The sequence below is a fragment of the Phaseolus vulgaris genome, chromosome 10, assembly GCF_051622355.1.
Source record: "Phaseolus vulgaris cultivar YP4 chromosome 10, ASM5162235v1, whole genome shotgun sequence".
NCBI classification, from domain to species: domain Eukaryota; kingdom Viridiplantae; phylum Streptophyta; class Magnoliopsida; order Fabales; family Fabaceae; genus Phaseolus; species Phaseolus vulgaris.
Window position 1 is genome coordinate 8,464,410 of NC_143507.1, and position 14,617 is coordinate 8,479,026.

A 14,617-nucleotide genomic window follows, 5' to 3' on the forward strand; every position below is an offset into this window, starting at 1 on the left:
TGTTACCTTCTCACAAAAAGCACTTTCTAATAAAAAAAATTAAATTGCTTTTGTTACAAAAAAAATGTCACCTACCTTTGGAGTTGGACTTTTGGGTGATATGTGTTCAGTGACATAGAGTATAGTGGATTCTCCTAAATCCAAACCATAAGATAGATTTAAACAAACAAGCATACTTGTTGAGTGTCATAGTCGTGCAGAAGAAGTTGGGTGAAGAAGGCAAGGAGAGGTGGGTTGTGCAAAAGAAGTTAGGTGAAGGAGGTGAGGTGAGGTGAGAGAAGGGAACAAAAGGTAGAAAAAAGTGGAGACCTAAGACTCTAGATGCGCCACGTGTGCAGACCAATATGACTGTGTGTGTCACATCATCAACAGTTAACGTTCTTGGTGGAAACTTAACAGAAGGGACCAAATTGAACATTTTTAAAAAACCTTGGGACGAAATAGATTTTTTTTTAAAACCACTATATTAAATTGAATATTAACCTCAAATGTAGAGACCAAAAAGGTAATTATAACTTATTTTAATCATTTCCATTGTTTTTACAACTACTTTCAATTGTCTCTTCACTCTGATCATGGTGTCAAATGACACTTTTTTTTCTTAATCTTATAGTTGGTTTTATCTTTAATTTTCAAACATTCTTGGGTCTTACTTGGAGTTATCAAACATTCTTCATTCATATTTTTTATCTATTTTTCTTAGACAATCTTACTTTTTGAATTGTTAATGGCATGTTTATAGTACATTTTATTTCACTATTGCTTGATTACCACATCTTTAAAATGTTTTGTTTAAAACTAAAATTATAAACTAAAAAATTGATTGGTTGGTGTTATAGTTGAATCTGGAATTACAATTCATATTAGATTTGGATATGGAATTGTAATTGAAATTTATTTTTGATTTGGATTTTGAATTAGATTTGACATTGAGTTTGTAATGATAATGAGTTTTGAACTATAATTGATATAGGCATGCTTCAAATTTAAAAGCGGATTGAAAATTATTTAAACTAAACTAATGTTTCATTACCTTTAGTGTCGACTTAACTGACGCTATCAATTTTTTTCTACCAGTTAGCATTGGCTTGAACCACTCAAAATCCACATTTTTTTTGTTAATTTTGTATAGTTCTGACTAAATCGACACAAACCTTTTAATTAAAATGTTTTATTTACTTAAAGTGAATGCTTTTACAACACCTTGTTAATTTTTATTTTTTTTATATTTAGTTTATTTAGCGTTGGTCTAACCAACGTTATCATTATATTATTAAATATTGGTAATCTAATTTGCGTTCGTTACGTTGACACTACTAACATCCTTCCATAGACCAACGCAAGATTCAATAACTTTCAGACATGGAACATGAGCTTTTTAGCCGATGCAAGGTGAACACTAATCACGCTTTAGTGTCAACTTTTTTTATTTGTGTGTCGCTTTTTGTCGACTCTACGACCATTTATTCTTATAGTGAGTATAATGAACACAAATTTTTAAAAACTAAATTTATGTTTTCTTCTTCTTAGTTTTGAAATATAAAGCATTTCAAAATTTAAAATTTATTTTAGCTCTATTTAAAAATGAACCAAAACAAATAAAATCACTTGATTTTTACATATTTTAGATTTTTTTTTATAATTTTTATTAGAATGAAAACCATTGATATCACAACTTCTTTGGAACAAATTTCTCACATCTCTCTGCTCTCTTCAGAAACTTCTTCAAACTCTAAAACACCATTCTCTCTCTTATTTTATATTTCCCAAACATATAAAGAAATTCACCTTGGCAAATTTTGTCATGTTCCTACAAAAATGTATCACATCAAAGTTTTTATGGTCATTCATCCTCACCATCATTCTTTTTGTTGTGGGAATTTTCTTCTTGGAATTGGTGTCTCACAAAAACAATGACAAACACGATACTTTTCACAATCCCAATATGTTTTTTTGTGAAAAATGCAACTCTCACTTCTTTCACCTACACCAACACCACCAACACCCTCCATTACAACCTCACCCTGCAACTCAGTATACCTAGCAAATTCACCACCCTCGACTACATCAACGTCGTCGCCTCCTACAACAACATCACATTTGCCTCTCAACCCGATGAAACCCTAATTGAAGGTTTCACAGGATTGAGCATTCATTTCAATGGTGAACGCGTTCTTGCACTCTCTGCGAATCAACATTCAGAGTTGGACAGTGACAACATGTCAGGAATTTACAACATCAGTGTCAAGTTTTGGCCATCGAAGAAGATTAGCACTCCTACGAAGGTTCTTTGTGACTTACAAATTCCCATGAATAATAGTATTTTGTGTGATTGGATAAAAGATTAAAGAATTATTATTATTTTTTGTATATTGGGTGTTACTTTGATCCAAGAATTCAAAAAGAGAAATCACAAAGAAGGTGAATTTTAATTTTGATGAAAAATTTTGTTTTGATTCTTTTTTATGTTGTAGAATTTGTTTTTTTTTTATATTTATTTTAGGGTTTGAGAATTCTTGTTGAGATCTTATGCATGTAAATTACTCTTGGATGGAAAGAAAATGTAGAATTTTAAATAATTTCCATAAAAAAAAATTATAAATCACGTTATCTCTTTTTCATGAGTTATGGCTGCAAAATGTTAATTAACAATTTAACACATACCAACTGTAATTAACTTCACAGATCTGTTTTTCCTCAAAATAATGGTTGGTTTTTCACTGGGTCACTATTTTATAGGCTGATTTTTAGATTAACCAATTTTAGGGTTGAATTGAACTAGATGACACTGAATTTCCAATTGAATCTCAAGTAAAAACATAATTAAAAGAAATTAATCAACTTAAAATTATTAGTTCTCTTATGTTAGTGATTAATAATAAGAAAAAATATTACAAAAGAAGAATTTAAATCACTTTCCTAATTTATTATAAGATCTAAACAAAGCTTCACTTCACTTACTCCAAAGATTAAAAAAAATAGGAAAGTGAATTAAATACCTCTTTTCTTGTTTTCAAATTTTTCCAATTTCTTGTTTTGAGCAGGGTGATTATTAATTGGAACGATGTTTTTTTTTATGCAAAAATCATAACCTATTTAGGAAATATTTCTAAACATTTTCATATTTATTCTTTTATTTGTCATAAAAAAAATTGTCATATTTTCTTTAACGCTCTATTCAACAACAACCAACAAATAAAAACTTATTCAAAAGTAATTTTGATTCACTAGATAATCTCTTACACTCAATAACAAATGAGAAGAGAAAAAGAAAAGAACGATTGCGAACAAAAAAAATGTTATAATATGCATTGATTTCTATATATATAAGTATTAACTTTATATATATATATATTTATACATATATATATATACATATATATGTATATGTATAAATATATAAATATATATATATATACATATATATATATATGTATAAATATATAAATATATATATGTATAAATACATATATATATATATATATATATGTATATATATATATATTTCTCTTAAAAATTATTCCATTCAAAAAGTATTGTTTTAAATACTATATGATGCATCATCTCTAAATAAAAGTATATTATAACATTTATATTTATGTCTTTTTTAAATGTCACTCTTACCTCCTCACCTAAGCCAATACTATCTAAATAAAAACATTAGAATATATATATATATATATATATATATATATATATATAAATCAAATTATTTATATTATAACGATTACCATTATCAATACTTTTATTGGTATTTACTTGAATTGGTTGCTTGCATTATTTTATTTTTTTAGGAATTACTTACTTTTTTTCAATTTTCATAGTTAATTTGTATATTTATATATTGTGAAATTGATAAGATGATTCTTTTAGAAAGTTACATGTTGATAGATGATTATATAAAGAAAGAAAATCTATTATCTTTAAGATTTTGAGTTAAAGGTATAAATTAATTCATTAGTTACCAAGACCAATAACTGGATCTGATGTTCTCATTGGTCTTACGGAGAAATCACCAAAAAATTTAACATTAATATCATAAACAAATCGATATAAAAAATTACCACATCACCTTAAAAAAAGCTTAAGACAATAAATTTTGAATAGAGAGTGGGTCCTAATTTTTTATATCGTGATTTATCTATTGATTTAACAAGATCGTTTATTAAATATTGTCAAATTATGTGATAAATATTAATAATTATAAATTTCTCTAAATTATAACAAAAAATCGATTAGAAAATCTAAAGCAAAGTTCATCACAAAACATCCTCGTAAAGTGTCTTTCAAGGAAAAAAGTACTTTCAAAGAGAATTTATTTGGTATCTTAATATTCTCAAACAAGAGTAAAAAGGGTTTTATTCTACTATACTTAATTATACTTCTAAGATTTATTAATTTTTGGAATGATAGACAGTGTTCTACTACTTCTAAATATTTGAGGGTTATCTGATGGTGCTAGCATTTCGGATATAGTTTCTCAATTTTGGACAAGTTGTGATTGAAATATTCCTTTACCTTTACAGCAGATGTCTCATTTTTTTAATCATATCATGGTTAGGGAGAAACAGGATATTCCTAATTGGATTTTGAATAACTATGGTCGTTTCACTCTTAAATCGGCTATGATTTTTTTTCTCGGAACCAGGAGTTCCCTGTGGTTGGGGGTAATTAATTCATTTGGTCTTCATCTATTTTGCTTTCCAAAACACTAGTACTCTGGAAAGTTTTTCATGGACGACTTCCTACAGATCAGCATATTCAGAATAAAGATTTGCATTTATGTTCTATATGTACGCTTTGTCGCTTTGTGAAAAGCATGAGGAATCTAATTCAGCATTTATTTTTTGAATGTTCTACTACTTTGCATATTTGGAGTTGAGTTCGGCAGATTTTTCTTACTTCTCATTTCTCTTATAAGGATGGTCTTCTTTCTTTTATTAAGAGTGATGGTAGTCCTTTGGTTAAATTGATTAAGCGTGTTGTGATAACTTTTTCTATTTGGATGATATGGCGTATGAGGAATTATGTTAGATTTCAGGATAAGAGTGGTGTTTCTAGGGCTATTTCAGTAATTAAAGATTTAACTTGTCTAGTAAGAAATTCGTCTAAAGCTTCAATGAAGAATGATATGTTAGATTTCACTGTGATTAAGTTTTTTGGTATTAATACTCGTACTGGTAAAGTTCTTCGTCCTCTTCTTGTTATATTGAAGTTCCCTTCACCAGACTGGGTTAAAATTAACACTAATTGGGCTGCTAGGGGATATTCTGGTCTTGCTACTTGTGGAGGTATTTTTCGTGGGAGTATAAGTGAGTTTATGGGGAGGAAACATCAAAAGAAAATATTTTAAAGATCTGATTAGTAAGGAACCGGAAGACATTGTTTGGTTACAAGAGACTAAATGCTCTATGTTAAGTAAGGAGATTTTTTATCTTTTTTGGGTTCTAATGAAATAGATTGGGTTGAAAATGGCGTTAACTATAATGTAGGTGAGATTATTACAATGTGGAGAAAGAATTGTTTTCAGATGTCTAGTTTTTTCAATGGAAGAAATTTTTCTATTATTGAAGGGTTATGGAAGGTTGGGATTGGGGTACAAGTCACAATTGTGAATGTTTATTGCTCCGTCTCGTTGAAGGAAAAGAAGTTGATTTGGGAGGAGATCAGTGAGTACAGGAAGAATCAAGTTTCTAAGGCCTAGTGCGTTATTGGGGATTTTAATTCTATCAGAAGACAAGAGGAGAGGAAGAGCTTGATTTCAGTGTTCGATTACAGAATAAAAATAAATGGGTTTAACGCCTTCATAGAAAAATCTGAATTGGTAGATCTTGTTGGTTGGCAAAATGTTTACTTGGTATAAATCGAATGGGTTAGTGAAAAGTAGGATTAATAGGGTCCTTGTGTCAAAGGAATGACTTGAAGTTTGGTCGCACAGTAATCTTTCGAGAACCTATGAAGAATTCAATGGTGAAAGAACTTGGGGATCAACAACTTTTTAATCATTCTTTTAATCTCTTTTATATTTTCTACACAATTATCTCAAACCTCTTTTTATCTTTATTGTCATTGCTAACTTTTATTGCTTGCAGATAGATTCTAAACACCGATCTACTGATTTTACTATTGGATTTGTTGGGAGACAATTTGAGGTCATTTGACCACTTCATTGTTGAACCAAGTGGTGTTCAAGTTTTGAAGAATCCAAACCCTTTGAAGGATGTTGAAGCCTTGGTTGTGCTTGATGTTGTTGTGCTGGTTTAGCTTAGTTCTGGGGTAGTTTATATGTTGTAATCCACCCTTTGATTAAATCTAAAGCATTAGCATTCTCAATCTTTGTGAAAGTAAAATGTTTTCAAACTAAGTTAAAACAACCGATTGTTTTGTCGAAACAACCGATTGTTTATACTTAGGTGTTTTGAGAAAACGATTGAAAACTGTTTTTAAAATGGTTGAACTGTTAAGTACCAAAACAACCGATTGATTCGAGGAAACAACCGATTGTTTGTTTTGGGACCATAACAGAAAAACTGTTTTCTGTTTGACTGAGCTTTAAATGATTTAACTGCTTACGCTTCAGTCATTAAATCCTTTGACCAATCCTTTTAATGCAATTTAAGAGTTTGTTAAGATTTGATAACAAACTACATCTTTGAATATATTCAGAAAAACAGATTTGAGATTTTAAGAATCTTTGACAAACTTTTTCCTAAGAGTTTTGAGTTTTTCAAAGAGCTGAGATTGCTAAGAGTTTGTGATTGATCAAAGTGTATGGAATAGGATTCTACTTGTATTGATTTCAGATTATCTTCTGTAACAAGTGTAATCCTTGTACTCTGTTGAACAAGTATTCGTTTCTGTGTTTGCTGAGATTGGCTGTGTGTTCTTGAGGGGATCAAGATCAGCAATCTTAGTGTTGGTGTGTTGACCAAGGAGAGTGTGTTTCTTGAGGTGTTCAAGGTCATTCTCTTGGTTGTTGTGTAAGTGATCGAGTGGTGATTGCTTAGTGGATTTTCTCAGGGTTTCTGAGAAGAATGGATGTAGCTCTGGGTTTGGAGTGAACCAGTATAAACAACTGTGTACAATTTCTCTATCCCTATCTCTTTAAATTCAGTTTTGTCAATTGATAACTGGTATAAACAACCGATTGTTTCGGTAAAACAACCGATTGTTTTTCCAGTATTGTGCTTTTGCTTTATGTTTTGAAAAACTGAATTCTTAATCCAGGCTTTCTTGAAGTATTTTTCATTCTAAGCTTAAAAGTTTACGAAAATCTTTCTTAAACAATTCACCCCCCCTCTCGTTTAAGGCCATATATTCTAACACTATACTATCATCTATTTAGCGTTAGAATAATATACGCTAGAATCATTTTAATTTGGCAGCAAAACGACAACTATCAGGAATCATGGTGGTAGAAGGAACTTAGAAGTGTAACAAGTAGAGAAGAATATGGAAATTGGTTTGAGAATAATGTTAAGTGGAAATTTGGAAGAGAGAATGAAATCAAATTCTGACATGACAAATGAGTTGGAGAGAAACTATTAATAGAAACATATCCAAGACTATATGCCAACCACATGAACAAACTGTAAGAAATTATGTAAATTAATTTCTATAAAGTGACTCACATGACTTAGAGTTTGGATTTTGGGCCCGAATATAATTTAATAATAATAATAATACAATTAAAGGGCCCATTGGTTAATGTGAGAAATATATATCTGATGATATACCTAATGAAAACCTACATCTGATGGAGATTGAGAATTAAAGGCTATAGGATTCTGTCTCTGCAAATAATAGTTGTCTCACGGTTAGCCATCACGAAAGTGTGTGACAAGAATGGAATTGCTAAGAGATAGATTGGGACAAAGGAGATAAAGTAATTGTTCTAGTAGGATCACTCATGGAACAAGGTAAGTGCCTATTCCTTCTTGATTGTATGGATATATGAGAGAATCATGATATGATAAGATTTGTATGTGAACATTATTGTATGGGTTCATAATCATGTTTTCATTTACACAAACATGCCACAGTAGGCGAGTTAGGTACCTACAAAACCATATCTTAGGAGAAGAATCACACATGTTCAAAAATTGATGAAAAATCAAAGTCCAACACTCTGTTGGAGAATCATTTTAAGTAGAATGGCAACAAAGGGTAAGTTAGATAATAAAGGAGTTACAATAGAAAATAGTTTGTGCACAATGTGTGGCAAAAAAGATGAATCTGTTAGCCACTTGTTTTTTCACTTGTGATATAACATTGAGTGTATAGAATATGTGTAACAAATAGGTTGGGATGAGCAATGTTCAACATTTTCATGGCCATATGAAAGCTTTTATCAATTTCATATCATGGTCATGCGTAAGAAAAAAAAAATTGGGTTATTCAGAATCAAAAGAACAACATTATGATGCAAAGGTTTTTACTCTAGCTAACTTAAAAACTTGAAGCTGATAACTAGCAAATTCTTAAATGCTTGCTTCACATACTTAGAGTGGTGTATAAAATATAAAAATTACACTGTTATTTTAGAGCAGTTATTTTTTTATTGTTTTAATCTGTAAAGGCTATAGTCCCACCATATATTTAATATCTATAGACATTTTTAAAAAATAATTATCAAATAGATTCTCTATAAAAATATTTTTAAAAAAAACAATTTTTATTTTAAAAATTAAAATATGTATTTGAAATTATTATTGTAAAAAAACTATGATATCAAACAACTACACTATAACCGACTATATATTTAATATTTATATTTATAAAAATTAAATTTTTTAATTATAAGGTCTGAAACTCATTCCCATCATTATTACATATATAATTTAGCTTAATTATTTTTATAGAAATTTATTGTGAACACAGAATTTTATTATGCATATTACTTTTTTCTGTTGAGTGTAACAGATAATTCAGAACAAAACTTATTTTTCACCTTTTTAATTAGTTTATTAACAAAAATATATATATATATATATATATATATATATATTACTGCAACAAATTATTAAATAAAAACTAATTTTAGAAATTAAAATATTTAGTTACTATTTGATTAAATTAGAGATTATTTTATAACTTAAAAAAAATTATTAAAATATAAGGTAGTTTTTATTATTAATAAAAAAATATAAAATAATTTTTAAATAAATATCTAACTATTAATTATTAAGATCTTAACAACTTAGTACTTTATCTTTTAAAATTAGTTTGTATTAATCTTTTAGAAACTAATTTAGAATGTAAAATATTAATAACTAATTTAGATATCAATTTATAAACTATTTTATAATTTTTTATTTAAATATTAATATTTTTTAATCAATAAAATAGTATATAATTTAGTTAATATAATAACTAAACTTTTTTATTTCTAAATTTGATCGCTATATAATGAATTTTTTTAATATATATATATATTAATTAAAGAGGCTTTGGTATAGAAGTTTTCATTCAATACAAAAATCTTAATTAGCATTCAATAAGAAACCCTAATCATACTGAAACCTTTCCTTTCATACCTTAATTACTTTCCAAAACCTCAGAATCATTTATGAAAGACAAATGCAGTAACACATTGTGTAAAAAAAAAACAAGAGAATGATTCATTTACATTAATTGCATGCTAATTTACATCAAAAAAATCCCAAAACTTCCAAATAAGAACCTTCAAATCCATGAAACCAACCTAGGAAATAAAAATTACAATATGAAAAAGAACCAAAATGAAGTGTTGCAGTGACCACTTTTCTGCAATTGTTCTTAATCATCTGTGGTCCAACCACATGGAACCCTAGATTGATGAGGAACTTGTATATCACATAGAACCACCGTCTTTGCAGGCCCGATCCTCTTTTCAGGCTTGATCATCTTCGATGGCCATATTCGAACAGTGACGTTGTAAAGCCCTGCGATGTGGTTCTTGTCTAACCTAGAAATCTCATCATCAGTGAAATGCACCACATTCTCGCCATTGAAGTGCATTCTCAACCCGCTGAAACCTTGCACCAAAGCTTCGTCAGGTTTGGAAGCGAATCTTCTATCTAGGTACGATGCGGTGGCGTTGACGTAATCAAGGGAGACGTGGTTGTAGGGGACTCTTACAAAGAGAAGGAGGTCGTAGGTGAAGGTGGTGGTGGTGGTGTTGTAGGTGAAGCTGAGCACGGTGGAGTTGCAGACGGAGAAGTTGTAATCATCGTCTGATTCTTTATTGTGTTGAGACATGTGTTTGATAAGGAAACAAAATAAGACAAAAGAAATCATTGTGAGGATAAATCCCCACAGGTACTTTGATAGGATACACTGTAATGTCATGGTTGAACATCCCATGGTGAAAGGAGAAGAAGAAGAAGGAGTGAAAGGTTTGGGGAAGAAGAAGGAGTGAAAGGTTTGGGGAAGAAGGAGAAATTAAAATGTTTGGATTAGGGTTTGGTGTAAGATTTAGAAAGGGTGAAATTAGGGTTTAGAAAGGTATTGTTGATGAGAAGTTTATAGAGATTGTAAATTTAAAAAAAGATTGAAAAAAGATTATATAGAAAAAATAAAAATAAACATAAGATATTTAAATTTAGAATAGATAAAACATTCATATCAGAAAAGGGATTTTTTTTTTCTTTATTAAATGTTGTTTTTAGATAAAATTAAATTTATTTTTATATTTGTTACAAAAAGTATACTTTATTCTCGTTGGTTGTTACGAGGATAAATAAAAAATGAGGAATTATTTTTATTGTTATTTGTATTTATATTTATATTTATTAAAATATAGTACAAAGAGAAATGTATTATATTTATTAAAATAAAAGAGGTTATTTTATTGATATGTGAAATTTGGTGTGGGAAGAGGTGAGAATATGCTCTCTCTTTATTTATTTATTTTTGTCTATTGTTGTCTTAAAATAAAGAATTAAAAGAAGAGTTGAGTGAATTAGTTTGCATATAAAAATTATACATTAATATTAATTTAAAAAATTAAAAAATAATTTTATTTTTTAAGTAATTCTTATAAGTTGATAAAATATTCCATGATACTAATAAAATTAGATATATTAAATAAAGGTAGAATTAGAAAAAAAAAGTGTAAAAAAAAGTTATAAAGAATAATCTTCTATATATTAAATATAGAGAGGGTATAAATTACGTCTTATAAATAATAGATTTAATTTTTTTATATTTAATATATCTTTTCATTTAATTGATAATTTAACAATGAGAATAAAAAATAATGATTAAAACTGAAAATTAATACAACCTAAACCGCTTTATATATTGATGATTTGGACCAATGAGATTTTAATTTAAGTTAAACAAATATAATAGTAAATTAATAAAAACTAAAATAATTGGACCAGATTATTATCTTTTCTTTAAAATAGATCTAACTAACCCTATTAATTAGGGTGATTATCCTATCAACATATATATTTACCTGCAATTTGTAATTATAGTAATACGTTAGATATTCATATCATGTTATTTTTTTTAATTTATATCTTATCTTAATAATATAAAAGCTAACAAATTTCCAAAATGTAATTTTCTCATCTGAAAGTTTAAATTCTTTTTCACTTATATCTTATAATTAAACTCAGTTGTATTCTTATACTTTTGTTGCAAATCATTTGCGTTAAATATATACAAATATAATTAATCAAAAAAATTAAGATAGAACTATTAGCTTAATATTTATTTATAAAAACATCTACCTATGAAATAAAATAATCCTCATAGTCATGAGACAAAATGATCCTCATAAAAATTAAATTAATTACTTCATTAAAAAAGAATACCAAATTGAAAAAAAAAATACCAAAAGTTAAAAAAAAAATCATATTTATTAATTCTTTGTCTAAAATAATTCTATCACAAGCTCAAAATTTATTAAAGATTGGGAAAGAACAAATATATACAGTGACGTATTTTATTTTATTTTAAATTTCCATGAAACAAGATTTCAATTTGTGAAATTTTAGAAAAGGAAGGTAGATAGTTTTTTTGTTCTTCTATATATTCATACAATTTATATTATTACTATAGTATAATAGACAAATGTGTGTCCACTTCTTTTAAAAATAATATTTTCAATTGAAAAAATAATTATTATAATAATTATAAAAATTAAAAATGGTTATTATAATTTATATTAAAATTATACAAAAATATATATAAATAAAAAATGGTTATAAAAATGAATTTTTATTAGCGTTTACAGTTATAAACACTTATAATTAATCTTTGATAAATCTTTCGTAGTGAAGCTTTTATTTCATCAATAAAATTGAATGTATTTTATAAGTATAAAAAAACTTTAAAAAAAATTGAAGAAAAATAATTCACATTATTAATTATTATAGATTGATATTATTGGTATTTAGTTGAATTATTTTTGGACTTGCTTGCAGTCTTATTTCTTCTTTCTTTAAGGAATCCTGATGTCTTAGTTTCATTATTTGGGCTTGTCCTAAGGCCCATTTAGTATTATTTGTTTGATCCATTTAAGGCTAAAAGGAAACGTAACACGCAAATTCTTACAAATGAAGGTAGTTTCATTTTCTAGTCATATTATAGTGAAAAAACACTAATTAAAAAATTTCTTTAAAAGTTGGAATATTTTGCAAACAGGAAAAAATTAATTTAAATCACTTTCCCTTTTTTTATCTTTAGAGTAAGTGAAGCTTTCTATTATAATAAATTAGGAAAGTGATTTAAATTGTAATAATTTTTCTTACTATTAATCACTAATAATTTTAAGTGGAGTAATTTTTTTTAATTATTTTTTTTACATGATATTCAATTGGAAATTTAGTGTCACCTACTCCAATTCAACCCTATTTGGCTAATATAAAAATCAGCATCTAGTCAAAAACCAACATTTCTTTTGAAAGAAAACATGATCTTTGTAGCTAATTACAATTTGGAATGTCTTTAACTGTTAATTAACATTTGAACTGAACTCGTGAAAAAGAGATACGAACTTTTAGTAACGTGATTTCTATTTTGTTTATGAAAAAGATTTAAATCCTATATTTTGTTTATATGTCAACAGTAATTTTTTATAAGATCTCAACCTAAGTGAAAAATCTCAAATTCAAAAACTAATATAAAAATAATATAGAAAAAAAAAATATGTAATGACTTATAAAATAGTTTTATAGTTCAAGTGGTATAGTTAGAATGACATCTTAGTATTTTATTATTAGAATAAAGCGTATATAAATAGGAATATTCAGGTCTCATTTTAAAATAATCATTATCTCTTTAGAAAAGTTTTTCATTTCTTCTTCATTCTCTCTCTAGATTTTTAACCTCATCCTTCATCAGACTAACAATCGGAGGTCACTTAGACTCCTAATAGTGAGTAGATTAAAATTGTCTTATCAGAATTTTGTTAGACTAAGTTCAATTATGCTCTTTTTTTCTTTGAGTCGATTTTCAATTTTCTTGCTGAAATAGATAGATGTTCTTTTCATGTGGTATATGAGACTCCAGGAATAGTCTATATTAGTTTTGAGTCTGAATGATATGTTTGAATCATTGATCAAGACTTTTTTATGCAGGTTAGGTTATCCCTGATTTTTTAAGAGCTGAAGCTCTTTGTGAATATGTCTACTTCTAATCAAGTACGGATGTTAGTGTCATCTTTCACTGGAACTTTAGGTTTGACAATCTGGATGTGAAGGTGACATGGTCACAAGTTCCAAAATTTTATTGCATGGTTTGATTTATTGATTCAACATATATGTTAATTGATGAAAAGGATTTGAAGTTTAAACAATTGGATAAGTGGTTAATGACTTGAATTGATTTTTATGTGTATTTTGAAGTTAAGTATTTGTTTTTACCTGTTGAATTATGATTTTAAATGAGTTATACTTGCTTTCAACCTTAAATCCACTCAACACAATTTCCCCTATGCTAAGCGGATTTGAGTTGTAGTGTTTAGGGTGCTCTCGACCTCAAAATTTACTCAACACAATTTCCCTGCGTTAAGTATATTTGAGCTACAATTTTTATAGTGTTCTCTGATCTCAAATGCACTTAGTGCCAACATTTTGTGCTTAGCACCAACACCCTACAATCAACACCAATATCCAGCACTTAGCGCAGGCACCCTGAACTCAAACCCAGTTTTCTGGGCTCGAGTCATTTTCACAACATTTGTTATTTTCGATCAGCTACCTATTTTTTTCATTTTTATAGGCTGTGAAATTGAATTAAATCTTATGAAAATTTATCATTTTGTAAATTGTAAGTGATTATAATTTTCTAAAGGCTAATAGTTTTAATTTATTCAACTTAAGTATTTTAAAACAAGTAAATCTAACATTTATCAAAATGTAAAGCAAATACTCGTTATATATTCAATTGATTTGTGAAATTTTAAATGTTATGTGATTACTGTTGATATTTTCTAATAGTTTTAAAAGTATAAATTTATGTATGATTGAATAGTATGTTGATGAGTGAGAGGAAATATGAATCACGTGGAATGTGATCGAGACATAGTATTTTCAGGAAAGGAAATATCATATTGAGATTGGTTAAGATGTGCATTGATTAGGGATTTGTCTAGAAAGAAATATCTTGACTCTACTAGTAAATT

General features: G+C 27.6%; 2 protein-coding genes across 2 annotated transcripts; one reads left to right on the forward strand and one right to left on the reverse strand.

Moving 5' to 3' along the window:
* Window positions 1–1,913: 1,913 nt before the first annotated feature.
* On the forward strand, window positions 1,914–2,348 carry LOC137813338 (NDR1/HIN1-like protein 10). Its single transcript, XM_068615516.2, has one exon. It carries the CDS (start codon window positions 1,914–1,916, stop codon window positions 2,346–2,348), a length of 435 nt encoding a protein of 144 aa, XP_068471617.2.
* A 7,429-nt stretch (window positions 2,349–9,777) lies between these two features.
* Window positions 9,778–10,239, reverse strand: LOC137813343 (uncharacterized). The gene has a single exon (XM_068615527.1). The coding sequence runs from the start codon at window positions 10,237–10,239 to the stop codon at window positions 9,778–9,780; it is 462 nt and encodes a 153-aa protein (XP_068471628.1).
* Window positions 10,240–14,617: the final 4,378 nt, after the last annotated feature.